This window comes from Piliocolobus tephrosceles, chromosome 13, assembly GCF_002776525.5.
Source record: "Piliocolobus tephrosceles isolate RC106 chromosome 13, ASM277652v3, whole genome shotgun sequence".
Taxonomy (NCBI): domain Eukaryota; kingdom Metazoa; phylum Chordata; class Mammalia; order Primates; family Cercopithecidae; genus Piliocolobus; species Piliocolobus tephrosceles.
Window position 1 is genome coordinate 27887498 of NC_045446.1, and position 16486 is coordinate 27903983.

At 44.4% G+C, this 16486-nt stretch overlaps 1 protein-coding gene across 3 annotated transcripts in view; it reads right to left on the minus strand.

The window, feature by feature from the left end:
* Window positions 1-10337: 10337 nt before the first annotated feature.
* The window catches only part of PRR5L (proline rich 5 like), a 96502-nt gene continuing 90353 nt past the window's right edge, over window positions 10338-16486 (minus strand). For all 3 annotated transcript variants that reach the window (XM_023185528.3, XM_026454071.2, XM_023185531.3), the window contains one exon: window positions 10338-13150. In XM_023185528.3, coding sequence (XP_023041296.1) covers window positions 12756-13150 — 395 coding nt within the window. In that variant the 3' untranslated portion in view covers window positions 10338-12755. The remainder of the gene's footprint in view (window positions 13151-16486) is intronic.

A 16486-nucleotide genomic window follows, 5' to 3' on the forward strand; every position in this document is an offset into this window, starting at 1 on the left:
TGACTCCACTATTTTACATTCCAGCCAACAGTATACAAGGGTTCTCGTTTCTCCATATCCTTGCCAACATTTGTTATTGTCTATCCTATTATGTCCATTCTAGTAAATACGAAATGGTATCTCACACTTGGATTTGCATTTTGCTGAAGACTAATGATGTAGGGCAACATTTCATGTGCTATTTAGCCATTTGTATATTTTATTTGATAAAATGTCTGTTCGGTTCTTTTGCCTCTTTTTGATTGGGGTGTTTGTCTTCTTTTTAATGATTTATAAGAGTTTTTGTTAATTCTGAGTGCAATCCTTGAACAGATATGTGTTTTACAAATACTTTCTCCCAACCTGTTGCTTAACTTTTCATGTTTTTAATGGTGTTTTTTAAACTGCAAAAGTTTTGAATTTTGAGGAAGTCTAATTAATGGTTTTCTTTTATGAACCATGCTTTTGATAGCGTATCTAAGAAATATTTGACTAACTCAGTATCTCAACAATTTTCTTCTCTGTTTTCTTCTAAAGTTTTATTGTTTTAGCTGTTACATTAAGCCTGCAATCCATTGTTGATTTTTCTGTATGGCATGAGGTGAGGATCTAATTGTCCCACCACTAGTTGTTGAACAATGTAGAACGGTTCTCCAATCAATTGCCTTGCATCTTTATAAAAAAAATTACTATAAATGTAAGGATTTATTTCTGGACTCTCAGTTCTGTTCCATTGATCTATCTTTGTGGTAATAGCATTTTGTCTTTATTACTGTAGCTATAATAAGTTTTGAAATTTAGAAGTGAAAGTTCACCAACTTTGCTCTTCCGTTTCAAAATCGTTTTAGCTATTATAAATATTTTGTATTTCAACCTAAATTTTAGGATCTGCTTCTCAATTTCTACCCAAAAAGCCTACTGAAATTATGATCAGAATTGCATTGAATTTGTAGATCAGCCTGGGTAAAATTGCCATCTTTGCAATACTGAGTCTTCCAATTCATGAACATGAAATGTCTCTCCCACTATTTACATCTTCCTTAATGTCCCTCAAACAAAGATTTACAGTTCTTTCATCAAATTTCTTCTGGAATATTGTATTCTTTTTGGTGCTACCATTAAGTGGAAAGTTATTCTTCATTTCATTTTTGGACTATTTATTGCTCACATATAGAAATACATCAGTCTTGTATCCTTTGACCTCGTTGTATTATAGTTGTCTTTTCCTTCTAAGAGGGGCTTGTGGGTGTGTGTATGCCTCAAGATTTTCCACATAAAGGATCATGTCATCTGAAATAAAGACAGCTTTGCTTTTTCCTTTTTGCCTGAATGCCCTGGCTAAAACCTCCAGGACTATGTTGAATGGAAGAGGCAAGAACGGGCATCCTTTCCTTGCTCCTGATCTTTGGGAGAAAGCGTTCAGTCCCTTACCATCACGTATGATGTTTGCTGTAGGTTTTTACAGATGTCCTTCATCAGGTCGAGGAAATTCCCTCTCTTCCAAGTTTGTTAAATTATTTTGTTTGTTTTTATCATGAATGGTGTTGGAATTTTGAAGTTTGTTTTTAAACTGTATTCATCGTAAAGATATCACATGCTTATTACAGAAATTAGGAACATATAGACAACTGAAAGGAGCAATGTAACACTTAACACTCATGATATTACCTACTCAGAGATAGCCTAAACGTTTTCTCTGCCATGTGTATGTATATGTGTATGAATACCTGTGTGTGTGTGTGTGTGTGTGTGTGTGTACCTTCTAATCCTGCAAGGTAGACAGACATGATTAACTATAGTTTGCAGAAGAGAAAAAGACTTTCCAAAGGCCACACAGCTAGTTTAGCTGGGCATGAAAAAGGATCTGACTGACAGCAGTGGCAGCAGAGTGACAGAGAAAAAAGAAAGTGGGGCTTAAACCCTAAATAGTGACCCCTGATTTCTCTGTGAGTTGTTTCCCTACCTTGTGCCCACTGGCTTTCTGGTGGCAGGTTTTGGGGCTGAGCCTCATGGTTCTCACGCATTGTGTGGGGACAGCCCACAGAAGGGATGTCTCTTGAGTGGAGCAACTTCCCTATGGAAATCCAGGGGCTCTAAGGGGCTTCTCAGCAAGCTCTTGCCTTTCTTAATGACTAAGTCTGCTTGACAATTAATATTACATTTTCCAAAAAGTGGAGGAGTTTACATTGGAGTTAAAAGCAAATTCTCTGGAGCTGAACTATGTCTTGGTTCACATTCTGGGGCTGCCACTTGTTAATTAATCCATGGCCTTTGACAAGTTAACTTACCGTCTCTGTGCCTCAGTTTCTTCACGTGTAAAATATTAATAATAATAGCATCTACCTCGCTGGGTTGATATGAGGGTTAAAGGAAATAAGATAGAGAAAGCAAGGATTATGCTAGGAACTGGCTACAGTAAACACTAAATAAGTATTAAATGTTGTTATTACAATTATTTGCCACAGAAATATCCTTGGAGGTCTCAGAAGCTTGGAAAACACATAGGTTTTTTGGACTCCCCCTACATAATTCCAGTTGTCCATCACAACAGCAAATGCCACAACCTTAGCCGATTTTCTCTGGAGGCTTTTCCAGTTGCACCTGCCCAGATAGTAAGAGGAGCGGCATGGCAATATTCTGAGAGAAAGTGCCCCTTTTGTAGCTCAAAGGCAGATATGAGGCTCCATCCCCAGAGTGCCCACTTTAGGAAGTGCTTTATTTCATGGTTTCCTCCATGTTGCCCCTCCCACCTGAAGATGGGCCCATTTGTTTCTCACTCTCTCAGGACTTCCAAGCCCCTTTTACATAAGCCTGCTGCCTGTCCCCTCTTTCAACCATATTTACATTTGGGGGAAAGACCATGATTAGAGGTTGCTTGGGAAAGATTATCTGAAGTTTTCTGCTCTGGTCACCCACATATGCATGCATGGATTCAGCCTGGGGCAGACGGGTCTCTCTTTTTCCCCAAGAACTGCTGAACCCTTCCCCTTCAACTCCAAGGGAAGGACTTAACAGAGGTGAAGTCTAAAACCATGTGAGATGGTGCTCCTTAGAAGCAGCTGGTTGGATCAGGGATGGATTCATGATTCTTGAATCAGATCAGTCAGACTCTTGAGGATTTGGAACAAGAAATTCAGAGATGTTAGGCTGTGGTCCATGAATTGGAAGGTTCCTTAGACTCAGATTGGGATAACCTTTTGGGGATCATGTGTACCCAAAGGCAGAGCATTTACAAAGAAGTGTGTGTGTATGAGAGGGAGAGAGAGAGAGTCAGACAGACTACTTTTTTGAATGGTTTTCAGTCCAGAGTTCCGAGTCCCTGCAGAATGTCCTGCCCTTGGGTTAAATAATACTCCTGTGTGCACAGGACCTCTCCAACTAGTTCAGGCAAGCATACCACACAAGGGAACTTGTGTGCATATTTCTCATTCAGCCCTTCCTATCATTTTACCTTCAAACTCCAGCAGCTCTGGCAGCTTTAAACTCTCCTCTTCGCCTAGACAGACTGCTGCTTTCTGCTGTTTACTCCCTTGTACCCTCACCCACTCCAGGGACTCGGGGAAATCCTCTCAGGGGAAAAGCCAGGAAGAATATGAAGCTTTCCTCATGTTTCCTTTCTCTTGAGGATCACAGCCTCTCAGGTCCTGCCTGCACTGGATGTTCTCCAGTTCCTTTGAACAGTGCTTAGAAAGCAGAGCAGCCATTAAAAGCTCTTGGGCAAGAGACTAGATAAAACTAGGTTTGAATGCTGTCTCTACCGTTTTCTGGTTGTGTGACTAGGCAAGTTGCTCAAGTGGCTCAACTTCTCTGAGCTTTAATTTCCTTATCTAGCAAAATGGGGATGATAATATTTACTTCATGAAATTGCTCAGAGGACTACACAAGACAAAGAATATGAAATATTTAGGATGTTGCTTGGCATATAGTCGATGAGCAGTAAATGATAATTTATGTACAGGTTAAGCATCCCAAATCCAAAAATTCAAAATCTGAAACGCCCCCAAATCCAAAACTTTTTGAGCACCCACATAATGCACAAAGGAAGTTCTCATTGGAGCATTTTGGATTTTGGATTTTATGATTGCGATGCTCAATTGGTAGGTAGGTATAATGCAAACATTCTAAAGTCTGAAAAAACCCTGAAATCTGAAGCACTTCTGGTTCCAAGCATTTTGGATAAGGGATACTCAACCTGTATTACAATTCATATCTTCTCTTTGAATTGACCTTTTATCATTATGAAATTTCCATGATTCTAAATTGGCAACACTGTTTCTTTTGCTGGTGTTTATGGGGTATATCATTTTCCATTCTTTTATTTTCAGTCTTTCTGTGTCCTTATATTCAATGTGTGTCTCTTATAAACAACATCTTGTTTTACTAACTTTGTATTTTCATCAGTGTTTACTTCATACATAATTACTGATATAGTTATGTTTAAGTCTACTAGCTTGCTTTGGGGCATGACCCTTACTCCTAGACTGTGGCCCTTTAGGGAGCCTCATCCAAAGCCCAGGATGTTTGCCAAAGCCCTTCCACCAGTGGGACTTGAACCTCTCAGCATCACGCGGCAGCGGAACTTGGTTCCCATATTTAGCATCCCAGTAGTTTTCCTTTCTGCTGATTTCCTCTACTTCTCACTGTACGTGTGCATCCTAGGAGTCAGCGAACAACTTGAGGGGAACTTGTGTGCATATTTCTCATTCAGCTCTTCCTATCATTTTACCTTCAAACTCCAGCAGCTCTGGCAGCTTTAAACTCTCCTCTTCGCCTAGACAGACTGCTGCTTTCTGCTGTTTACTCCCTTGTACCCTCACCCACTCCAGGGACTCGGGGAAATCCTCTCAGGGGAAAAGCCAGGAAGAATATGAAGCTTTCCTCATGTTTCCTTTCTCTTGAGGATCACAGCCTCTCAGGTCCTGCCTGCACTGAATGTTCTCCAGTTCCTTTGAACAGTTCCTTTATATATTTTGCCCAGCTTTCCTAATTATTTTATAAGGAAAATTAATCTGATACAAGCCATTCCCATATGGCCAGAACCAGAAGCCTAATGCGATTTCCACTTACTGAACCCTTCTCAAAACTGCTCTAGACTAGGCAGCAAAAGTTTCTGTTGGCAGGCAAATAATTTAATCCTTACTTCAGCCTACAGAGAATGAAATGACCTCATAAGTTGGACCACAAACAAAGCTGAGATATTTAACTGATATCAGACTGAAATTTAAGCACTTGTTAAGAGTTACACAGTCCTGAGAATATAAAAGAATTCAGAAGTCTATTTGGTTCAAGGTGTTTACACGGCTTAGGATTTCTCTCAAAAGTCATTGGACGTAGGCTAGAATCACCAAGGAAATGAAAAGCCAATCTAATGAGTGACTTAGTGAGAAACACATACTGCTGAAGGTAACTGAAGAACTAGGCAATTGTACGATACAGGAACAAGGGCCCCGAGGTCACTTCTTTTAAGCTATGAACTCATTGACTAAGTAACCACAAATAGGACCCAGTGTCTCTTACGGACTCAGACAAGAATCGAGTATGCTCCACCTATAAACTCAAGAATGCTGAGAAGCAACCACCAAAATTACTGGAAGTGATAGGGTTTTCTTAGGTGTGGGGAGAAGAATCCACTCAATGTCTGCAGGTCTAGTTCTCACACCCGAAGGAAATTTCTGGTAGTGATTTGCCTTGGTTACCTGGAATGGTTATTATCTTCTTTAGTGGGTATTTTTTCAACCCTGGTTCATCAGTCTGGGCTAGTCAGAGGACAAAGGCCACATCAGTTATTTTAACAGAGAGAATTTAATATATGAATTATTAATCAGAAATTGGGCAAATAAGATGGCAAAGAGGGGACCCAGAGGAATCACAGAGGTGGTAACTACAAGAAGCAACTACCACCCTTAGAACTGGAGAAACAAAAAGAGTGTTAGAGGTTATTGAAATTTAAAAAGTTAGAGGAGGGGCCCCAGAGGGCTTCAGAATTCTGAGGAGGGATCCCAGGCTGGACAGTGCTTGCATCTCTAAGGGGAGATGTTGAGGCTGGTTCTGGGAATGTGGATAAACTGCAAACAGTAACTCAGTACTGCTGCTGCACCCAGCTGTCTGTGCCAGGTAATGTGGACAAAGACAGGATGAGTCCAATTCTTCTCCCTTCACCAGTCCCCCAGGCTCCCTCTAGCGCCCTCCATTAGCAGAACCTACCAGGGACCCAGCTGACAAAGCAGCAAGGTGGTTTGCAGAATCCCAGCCACAGCAACACAAAAAAAGAAAAAGGCTCAAAACTGAGAGACAATAGCTCACCAACACTTCAGGGAGGTTTAGATTTAAGGGTAGAAATATTTAAAAGAAATAAAACTATAGCATTAATATTTTATATTAGGAAGGAATATGTGCCTATTTGGTGTTTCAGAATGTGATATTTGAGAGAATAAAGCCCATTAGAGTGCAGTTTTACAACTCCACTTTAAAATGTATAATTGAGAATTAATTTAGATTTGTGTTTTTTTAATGGTGACATCTAAGTTTAAGTAGAGTATAAAAACATTGAAGAGGACTTAGATTTCTCTTTTAAGTTAAATTTATTAGCTTCTATAAGAGTTTAAAATTTGGGATGATTTTGCTTGTGGTCAGAAAAACCAAAGTAGTTAAAAAATAAACATATTAAATTTCTAAATTTGTTTAAAAATGTTTGAAGTGCTGAGCTATGCTTGTAAATAAGAGCAAGCATTATTCAAACACTCCTCCAAAGTTACTGCCACGATCTGCTAGACTTATAAAATAGAATAAAATTTGTAAGCTGAATTTAAAAGCATAAAAAATGTTTAAACTTTGCATCTGAAATGGAATATTGATTCTAAATACAAAATTATATTATTTATTAAATATAAACATTAAATTATTACTTTTTAAAGACAAATTTTAACATAAGTTTTTTTTAAAAAGCCCCAAAATCTTTTCTACATAGGAAATTTACTGTCCAGGATACCAGAGTCCCCCACCCCCACTCCCTACGCCATGAGGTTTTCTAGAAATGGTTGCAGAAAAGCAAGAGATGCAGCTTTGTTCCTCAGCTTTTCTAGAAACCCCGGAACATCTCTTACCTTGTAGCAAGCTGAGGAGATTATGCCCCTGGCTTAGTTATTCTTCATTTTCTATCAGGCTAGGGTACCTCCTAGAATAGAAGGGGATGACCACTGGACTTGTGGTAAACCTGGGGTCAAGTCCTAGCTCCATTGCTTAAAAGACCCAAGGCTCAGTTTACTCATCTGCAGAATGGGGGTGATACCTGCCTTGCAAGGTTGTTGTGAGGAACAGCATAGTACTCGGCCCTCATTCTGGATTCCTGAATGCAGAGAGGGTTGGGGCAAGGAGGCTCTTGTCTGAGCCCACTGGCCTGGGACATTCTCTCTTCTTGGCAGGAGAGTTTCTTCAAAGAGATGGCCCTATGGCAAACAACAGGTACTCTCACTGTCCTCAGGATTGCCAGGTCCCAAAGCAATCTCTTACCACGGACAGAAAGAGGGCAGGCCAAAAGAAAGAGCTGGCTCTGGAGCAAAATGTCAGCCCCGTGAACAGGGTTAACTCTCTGCAGGGAAGTGGCAGACATTGGCTGGAGCAAAGGGGAGGAGTTGCAAGAAGGGCTCAGACTCCCACCTGTGTTCACTGGGTCACCTGGGCACACAGCCTCAGTTGGAACATGCTTGGAGACAGCTGCATGAGGAAGATCCCTACCTGGAGAAAAAGGAGAGAGGTGGCATCCTTTCTGCACATACCTGGGAGGGGCGGGGTGGAGATCAGAATTATACCATCCCATTCATTTATTCAATGCACATGACTTAGAAATTTCTCTGTATTGTGAGGCCCTAAGCCTGCAAATATAAATCCTACACATTCTTGCCTTCCTGGATTAAGCCCCTGAGAATGTATAGAGGTTGAAGTGACTGCTTCTATCTGGAGAAGTGATGGGGAGGGCCCCCAGGGAGAGGGAACAGTGGGAGCATGGCAGGGGTTATGGAGATGGAAGGCAGCTTCCTGGGACAATGAACAGCCCTGGTGAAGCAGTTGGTCTCCAACTCGAGGGAGTCAAAGAGCAGCCAATGAGGCCGGGAAGGCAGGTGGGGTCGGCTTGTGAAGGACCTTGAAGTCAAGTTCAGGTGTATGGATTATATTGAAAGCCAAGGAAAAGTTTTAAGCAGGGGTTGCACCTTAGATCAAATGGGAATGTCCATAAGGGAGAGATGGAGTCTGTACACAAATACAGAAAGTACCAAGTTGTGCAAGTCCAGACTCGGGATGGTGAGGGCCTGACAGAAGGCAATGAGGCAATTAGAGATTGGAGCCTGGGACTACAGAATCGTGGTCTCTGTGGGAGTCTAGGCCATGGTGGGTGGAGGTCAGGCTATAAGGTCCCCAGGCCATGTCACCCAGTCTCCCCTGTACACTGAGACCAGCACTTGTATGCTGCAGTTTCATCTTCCCAGGCTCCCAAGTACATCCCATGACTGGCCTTTCTCCTGCTGGGAGAGAGATTTCAGCAGAGGCGGCAGCAGAGCAGTACCCACAGAAATCTTCAGTCCAGCTGAGAAGGGATGGAGACAACAGCAAGCATGCCAGGGAGGACACCAGTGCATCTCTGGCCAGCTGAGGGGCTCAAGGCCATTTAAGGACTTTCAGAAGAGCTTCAGCCAACTTACCACTGCTCCTTAGCGTGAAGGCAGGGTGAGCCCCTGGGGTGGACACTTTTTGTCCATCTTGCTTTCCTTCTCTTTTCCCATCGGATTCCACTGGGCCGGAAGACAAGGAGTTTCCTGAGTAGCTAAGCTGGTCTTTCAGGAGCTTGCCACCCACAAACAGTAATCAGTAGAAGCAGCAAAAACTAAGGATTATGTGGTAATCATCATTCTGTGGGGCAGAATAATGACTCCCCCTCCCCCATCAAGGATGTCCACGTCCTAATCCACAGTACCTGTGATATATCCTACAAGGCAGAAGAGACTTTGCAGATGTGATTAAAGACTTTGAGTTGGGAAATAATCCTGGATTATCTGGATGGGCTCAATGTAATCAACAAGGGTCCTAGGGAGGCTGAATGTAGTTTGGAGTGATGCCATGTGAAAGGGACTCAACCACCATTCACTGCTGGCTTTGAAGATGGAGGAAGAAAGCCACAAGCCAAGGAATATGGGCAGCCTCTAAAAGCTGGCAGAGGTAAGGAAACAGATTATCCCTTAAAGCTTCCAGAAAGGAATGCAGCCCTGACACCACCTTGATTTCAGCCCAGTGAGACCCATCAGACTTCCAGCCGACGAACTGTAATAATAAATAAGTTGTTTTGAGCTGCTAAGTCTGTGGTAGTTATGGCAGTGATCGGAAACAAAGCAGATCGTAAGGCTGGCTCCTTGTCACTCAGCTCTTGGGTCAGTTGACTTGGAGAGAGACCTCCCTTTGGCCATTCTACCCACAGTCATCCTTTCTTCACTCTCCAGTCACTGGCACTTTGCCATTTCACCCAGTGTTGTTCGGTAGTTGTGATGCTTGTGTTGACCTGATTTCCAGCCTTCCCCACTAGAGTAAGCTCCATGAGAGAAGGCACCTTGGTTATTTGCCCATCACCATATCCCTAGTACCAAGAAAAGTGCCTACACACAATGGAAGCTCCACAAATGTTTGATGGGTAGACGGGTGGATGAATGAATATGATGGTGCACTGCTATGTCATGGGCACACTAATGACATGAAACCTATTGAGACAGAATGCTCAGTGGTTGTTTACCATAATTATGACCTGCAAAGGCTCAACCGAAACATACACACTCTCCTTTTACATACTACAGGATGACTAATCAGTCACACCTCTTCAAAGGCTCTTATTAAGCCTTTAGAGGTCTCAGACTGTTGCCGCTATAGGCCTCCTAGAAGTATTTATGCAGAGTAAAATATGATAAATTTCCTCTGCCAAGCAGAATCAGAGGGGAATACATGAGATCATCCATGCGTACATATGCTAAGTGTTCCCTCTAGGTCAAATACTCTGGGAAGAAAGGCCAAGCTGGTTTTAGAAAAAGTGTTGGCTTCTCAGACTTTTTTCAGTATTTTCTAGGTCCACAATCTGTTTCTCCAGGATATGAGTTGCCAATCCAGTCCAGGATTGCAAACAAAACTCAGGGAAGACTGGCTGAGCTAAGGCTGCTGTCCGACTGTGGAGTGGAGGCAACAGGAAAAGAGATGAGGAGGCAGAAGTGGGGGCAGGGAGTTTGAGGGAAGGATGCATCAAAATCTAGTTTGAGGGAAAAAAAAAAAGATCTAATTTGACTGCTATACTTGCAAATTCAATCAAGACACCCTTGGGGCACCCAGCAAGGACAAAATGTTGTTTATTGAATTCGTTTTGGAAACAGACAACATGAAAGGTTTCTGTGAGCTCACTCGAAGAGTCATGATTGCTTCCTGTCATCAAATGTCAACCGTAGGAAAAACCTAGCATCAATAATGAAAACGAATCTAGGAGAGAAAAAGTGGTTAAAAACACCTCAGCTATCACTCTTCCAATAGCCCTCTGATAGCTAACACGATCATAAACATCAAAATTTTTATAGGTACAGTCTACTGCACAAATATCAAGTGTGTACATCGATGGTAAAGTTGTAAACTGGCTAACAGTCATCAGCAATTAAGTATACTGGGTCTATACTGACACTCCCATTCTCATTTTAAGAGCTTATATATTTAACTGATGACTGCTCTCCTCATCAGGGACATTTAAGACATGGAAAAGGCATTTATATACACATGCACGCATGCACATGTGATTAACCTTACAAACTGAAAAAGTAAGCCCAAACATGATTGATTAATTTGCCTGGATCAATAAATACTAGTCTCAAATGTTAAGTGTACTAATAAGGACAGAAGCTATCAGTTACATAAATCATCATGTTGCTACCTACTGATGTTCCATTTGCTAATGCATGTTAGCCAATTTGTAGACTTTATCCAGCACATACACAGAGATGATCATTTTTGTTTGAAATTCTCAGCCGATCAGCAGATCTCTTTTGGACATTTCTCTCCCATCGTTCTTAGAATGAAAATGAAATAACTCTTAAATTTCTAAATTCCCAGCCATCAAGAGCACAATTCTGATCATATTTCAAATCTTCACCCAGAAGGGAAATGCCATCAAGAGTTAAATGAGAAGATCTCATCACCATGGCAGCTTAGACTGATCTTCACCTTCTCCCAGCACCCTCTTGCCATATTGGAAGCCAAGGTGGCTCATCTCTTTGAGATATCATAAACATCAACAGGAAGGGTCAGAGGATGAGCCTTGTCTTTTTTCCTGGAGCTGTTATCAGTGAGACAGACAACTACAAAGAAGAGGATAGGGATTCAAGGTGGATAAAAGCCCCCAGACCTGGAGGGAGCAGTAGAAGGATGCAGCATCATGCTATGACCTGCAGCCCCAAGTGCTTCACGTGTTAGAAATTCCGGGCATTTCTTTAACCACAGGGAATAAACATCCTTCCAAAAGGTCCTGCCCACATCTCCCCTCTCTCCCCACACTGTAAAGCATAGAAACATTCCATTTTCCATGCTTCCTGGAAGAATCCTCTGCCCATGAGGCAAACTGGGTCTCCCCACCCCAATGCAGCTTTTCCTAGAAACCATGAAATTTACAAATTTACACAGGCCACTGTGGATTCAAGTCCAGCTGCTTCTAGAGCTCTGTGACATAAGAGCTCTGTGCACCATAGATCTCTTTATCCTGAACCACTTCCAGTCTCTTTTTCCCAGGAGCTCTGCTTGTGATTTTAGTGTGAAGACTCACCCCAATGGAAATGAACAGTGCAAGATCCCACGTGCAAACTTTGCAAACTTTGTTTTTGAAACAACACACATTTTAAAAATTCAAGTCAAATCCAGGTACAGGCTAGTTGGTTGGTATCAGTTGGCCCCTCACAGCCACCACAGGAAAGCATGATAAGAAAGTCCGTTTCTGAAATGAGAGAGACAAGAGGCATCTGGGGGTGAGTTCCTTGAGCTTGAGAGGAAGCCTAAGAGGGAAATGCTGAGGCTCAAGAAAAGACAAGGCAGCTCCAGCCTCACAGCCCCTCTGGGTCAAAAGCCAAAGGCCTCCGTGCAAGCAGCACATAGGATATGGATATAGGCGAGGACAGATCCTCACCCACCAGAGGGGTAACTTTCCCAGCAATTCTGAAACTAAAATAAGGCAGGCAGATTCCCAGAGCCCTGCTGAGTAGGGGCTGCAGGCTATTTTCACTCTACACAAAATGGGGGAGAGGAGTTCCCTCTCCACTAATTTTTCACCCATAACCCACCGCATCACAAGGAACCTAAAGGGGAACTCCAAAGGCCAACACATCCTTGGTGGTTGTATGTGTGGTCCTGACAACCTCCTGCTTCAGAAATGCCAGGAGTATTGGCTATGTCATTGGGAACATTAGGCAGTCCAACATCGGAGGAGGAAAGGCCCAGAGATGAGGATCTGAGTCAGGCTGGCAAGGCTGGAGTCAGAAAGTGACCATTAGGCAACTGGTCACTACAATTGGTGGCTACAAAGAACTGGTCACAGTCACCAAAATGAAGAGGTTTACAACAACGGTTTCCCCTTCGGGCATTTTGACCAGGACAGTACCCTAAAAGAAATAAGGCAGCATTGCATAAAGCCAAGAGGCCCCTCAGTAATCCATGGAGATGGAGGTGTCCTCATCCTGGTTGCAAAACAGGAGGTGGAAAGGCCTGGGGGTGGCGACTCAGCTGAGGGAAGCACAGTTCAGCTCTGAGCCCTCCTGGCTGCCCCTGGCCCCCTCCTCCAGTCCGTCAGGGCTATCGGTGATGTTGGGCTCGCTGGAGCACTGCCGGTGGGGTGGGGGGAAGCTGGGTGGCAGGAGAAGGCACTTGTCCTCACTGCTAGCCTCCTCCCCCAGGCCTGAGTGCATCATGGTGGCCATGGCCAGCAGCTGGATGTCCGAGTGGGCATTGGCCACCGTGTGCCGCCGCACGCTGCCACACTTCTCCAGGTAGGCTTCCCCCTCCTGCTCCGTCAGTGGGGTCAAGACCATCTCATTCAGTGGCCGGCTGACTGCGGTTATCGGGGAAGCATAGTTCAGGACAGTCACCTTGGGCCGGACCCTGGAGTGCCGCCTGGCTGCAAGAGAAGAATCAGCAAAGACTGTTATTGGGGAGGGGGTACCGGTGCTCAAAAGCTCCTAATCCAACTGGGGGAAAAGAACAAGGTGGTGGCTCAACCTTTAGGAGCAGCTCTTAGGTGCAGCCCTGCTACAATGCAAGGGAGGAATTTGGTGATACCTAAATGTTTCTCTTACAGCTTTACCTGTTTATGCCAGATCCTGCCCATAACCAACCCTACCCCACATATTAGGTGGTCACCAACAGACTTTCCTTGACAGATAAGGGTCAAGGGAATCTGGTGTGTTTCTCAGCTGCTGCCTGAGCTTCATCGGATTTGCCCTAAAATTCCCTTTCAAACAATGACCCCTGAGGACCTGGGCATGGGATGGCCAGCTTCCAAAAGAAGCACCCTGGCTTCCTGCAGGAGTGGCCTCTCCCATGCTAACAGGTGACATAAAAGAGCCTTCATAAGCTGAAATCCAGAGGAAGAGATAACTGGGGAGTTACCTCAGTTGTCAAACCCAAGGTAGCAGGACTGTCTTGCAAATCATAGGGAACCAGGGCTATCAATGACCCTCATCTCCCGCCAGGTCAAGGGTCTCAGACCTACGTTCTGTTCAAGTCAATTGTCCTGGACTCAGTCTTTAGCATCACCAAAGAACAGGCTAGGTTCCGTGGATCACCCCAAGGAGGCAGACACAGGAAGACTGGGTACTAATTATAAAACTGCTGCTTTTTGGTTTTGAGACAGTTTTGCTCTTGTTACCCAGGCTGGAGTGAAATGGTGTCATCTCAGCTCACTGCAACCTCCGCTTCCCAGGTTCAAGTGATTCTCCTGCCTCAGCCCCCCGAGTTGCTGGGCCTACAGGCGCCCACCACCATACCCAGCTAACTTTTGTATTTTTACTAGAGATGGGGTTTCACCATGTTGGCCAGGGTGATCCTGGACTCCTGACCTTAGGTGATCCACCCGCCTCAGCCTCCCAAAGTGCTGGGACTAAAGGTGTGAGCCACCGCACCCAGCCTACACTGCTGCTGTTGAATTGTCATCATGTTCCAGAAACTGCTAAACCTAGACATTTTATCCTTTGAATCCTCCCCAAAACTGAACCTAATTCATGGTATAGTATTAGCTTCCACTTTCCAGATGAGAAAACTTGAGTCTCAGAGAGGACGTAGCTTAACCAAGGTCATATAGATAGAAGGTAGTTTAAGCTGGGACTCAAACAAGTCTGTCTCTCTCCAGACCCTTGCTCTTCTAAGCTGCCCATCCAAGGCCCAAAGATAACTAGGGTAGGTGAAATAGCTCAAGGGAAGGACAAGCCAAGTGGAGGTGCTTCAAGGGCTGGAAAAAGCATGCCCATCTGGAGATAGGAAACTTGCCAGGAGGATGTACACTGGAGATGGACCTTTAGGATGGCAGAACTCCCAGAAGCGGGGAAGGGGTGACAGAGTTCTGAGCAATGGCAGCAGCCTGAGAGAGCTGCTGAGACAGGTGCACCATCAGGTCACAGCCTGGCTGGAACAGAGTCCAGGAGACAGTGGAGAGGTGCCCGGGCAAGCAGATGGAAGCACCTGGAGTACATCAGCCAGGTCACAGCAGAGCTGCGGGGACGCAGTTAACATCGAAGGTCACAGGGCAGGATGGGCTGTGCTCAGGAAGCTTCCTTGGGCAGAAGTGTGGCAGAATGGGCTGCAGCCAGCAAGGCCAGCAGCGAGGAAAGCCAGGGAGAAGGTTCAGGTATTATGTTCTATAATAAATATGGATTGCATGTGAAAAAAGGTAATGCTAACATCAAAGTGAGAGGTGATGAGGAAAGGAAGTAGACTTGTGGTGATATGGGTAAAGTGAGGATGACCACTGGAGACACCACAGAGATACTACAGAACCCCACAACTAAGAGATCCTGGGAGCGGGGCAGGGAGGAGGAGCTGTGGGACAGAAGGAGGGAATGGCAGACTTGGGGGAGGGGCGAGGGATGGGGAAGATGCAGAGGAGGCAGCTCGTGAGACCCAGTGGTGGGGCCTGGCCACATCGCATCTGAGATGCTGAGGGGCAACCTCCACGGGCAGACAGACATGCAGTTTTGAGCTGGGAAAAGGAGTTTCTATCTAAAGACAGAAATTTGGTCATTTTCAAATAATATTTAAGGACAGCGAGAAATGTTGATAATATTTGGTGATAAAAGCAGAATATAAACAACAGTATTACATGCATTTTGTCCCTTTTTAAGCCAAACTGGGGTTATACTGGGTGCTATATTCACCTACCACACCTATGTATAAAAGCTGGGAAAGGCTACATCAAAATATCTAGTTATCATCTCTGGGTAAAGGTATTACCCGGTGATTTTTAAAATTTCTTTATCTTTTCATTGATACGTCTTTAAAATTTTCATTCCATATGTGAGCATTTCTTTTATGACAAGAAGAAAACATTTTAGGATATGAAAATCAAAGTCCTCTGGAAATCAGTAATGGCTGGGGTCCTCCAAGTGAATGTGACCTCTCTGAAAATGAAGATTGGATAAAGGACTAAATTATTCTCGTGTGTGCACCTGTGCTGGGCGGATAAAGTGAGAGGAGCTAACAGCACTACTTTCAGAGGGGCTAAAGTATTAACAGCTAACACACAGGACAGCACTTAAGAGCGTTGGGTGCTAATCTGAGCATCTTGTATCAGTGAACAAATTATCAACCTAATGAAGTGGGTACTGTTATCACCACTGCCACTTTACAGATGGGGAAATTAAAGCACAGAAGAGGTTAAATAACTTGTTCAACATTACAAAGAAGAGGCGGAGCTGGGACTGGAGCATAGATGGCAGCCTCCAAAAGCCAGGTGAGCCTCATTGCCTTTCCAGAAGGAAGGAAACTCTAGGGTGGGTCAGAGAGGCAGGAGAAGAACCAAAACACTCAGGTAACCAAAGCCTGGGGAGTAGAGTCCCAAGAGAGGAAGCAAATCTGACAGCAACACCCCAGCTCCCGGGGCCTCTGCTCTCCCACCTTCACACAGGCTGCACCAGGGCAGAAACCTGCACAGAGTTTGAAATAGAATAAGCACCATGACAAGGCTGGGTCCCTTGGTCCCAGAGAAGTCCCCCAACCCATGCTCCTCTCGAGGCAGTGCTGCCTCCTCTGCCACCTAGGCCCGGTATCATGTTAGGAGCTGGATGGCTCTGGACCTGAGAGAGGCAGAGGCATGGGACAGTCCAGCCACTGCAGCTGGTCTGGCCTGGGAGAGAGTGAATCTGAAGGCACGGCCATGGGAGAAACACAGCTTCAGACGGCCGGGGGATGGGTGGGTTCTGTTCCGGGCCTCTTCTTTTCAGCCTCCCTTTCTGCCAGAGCA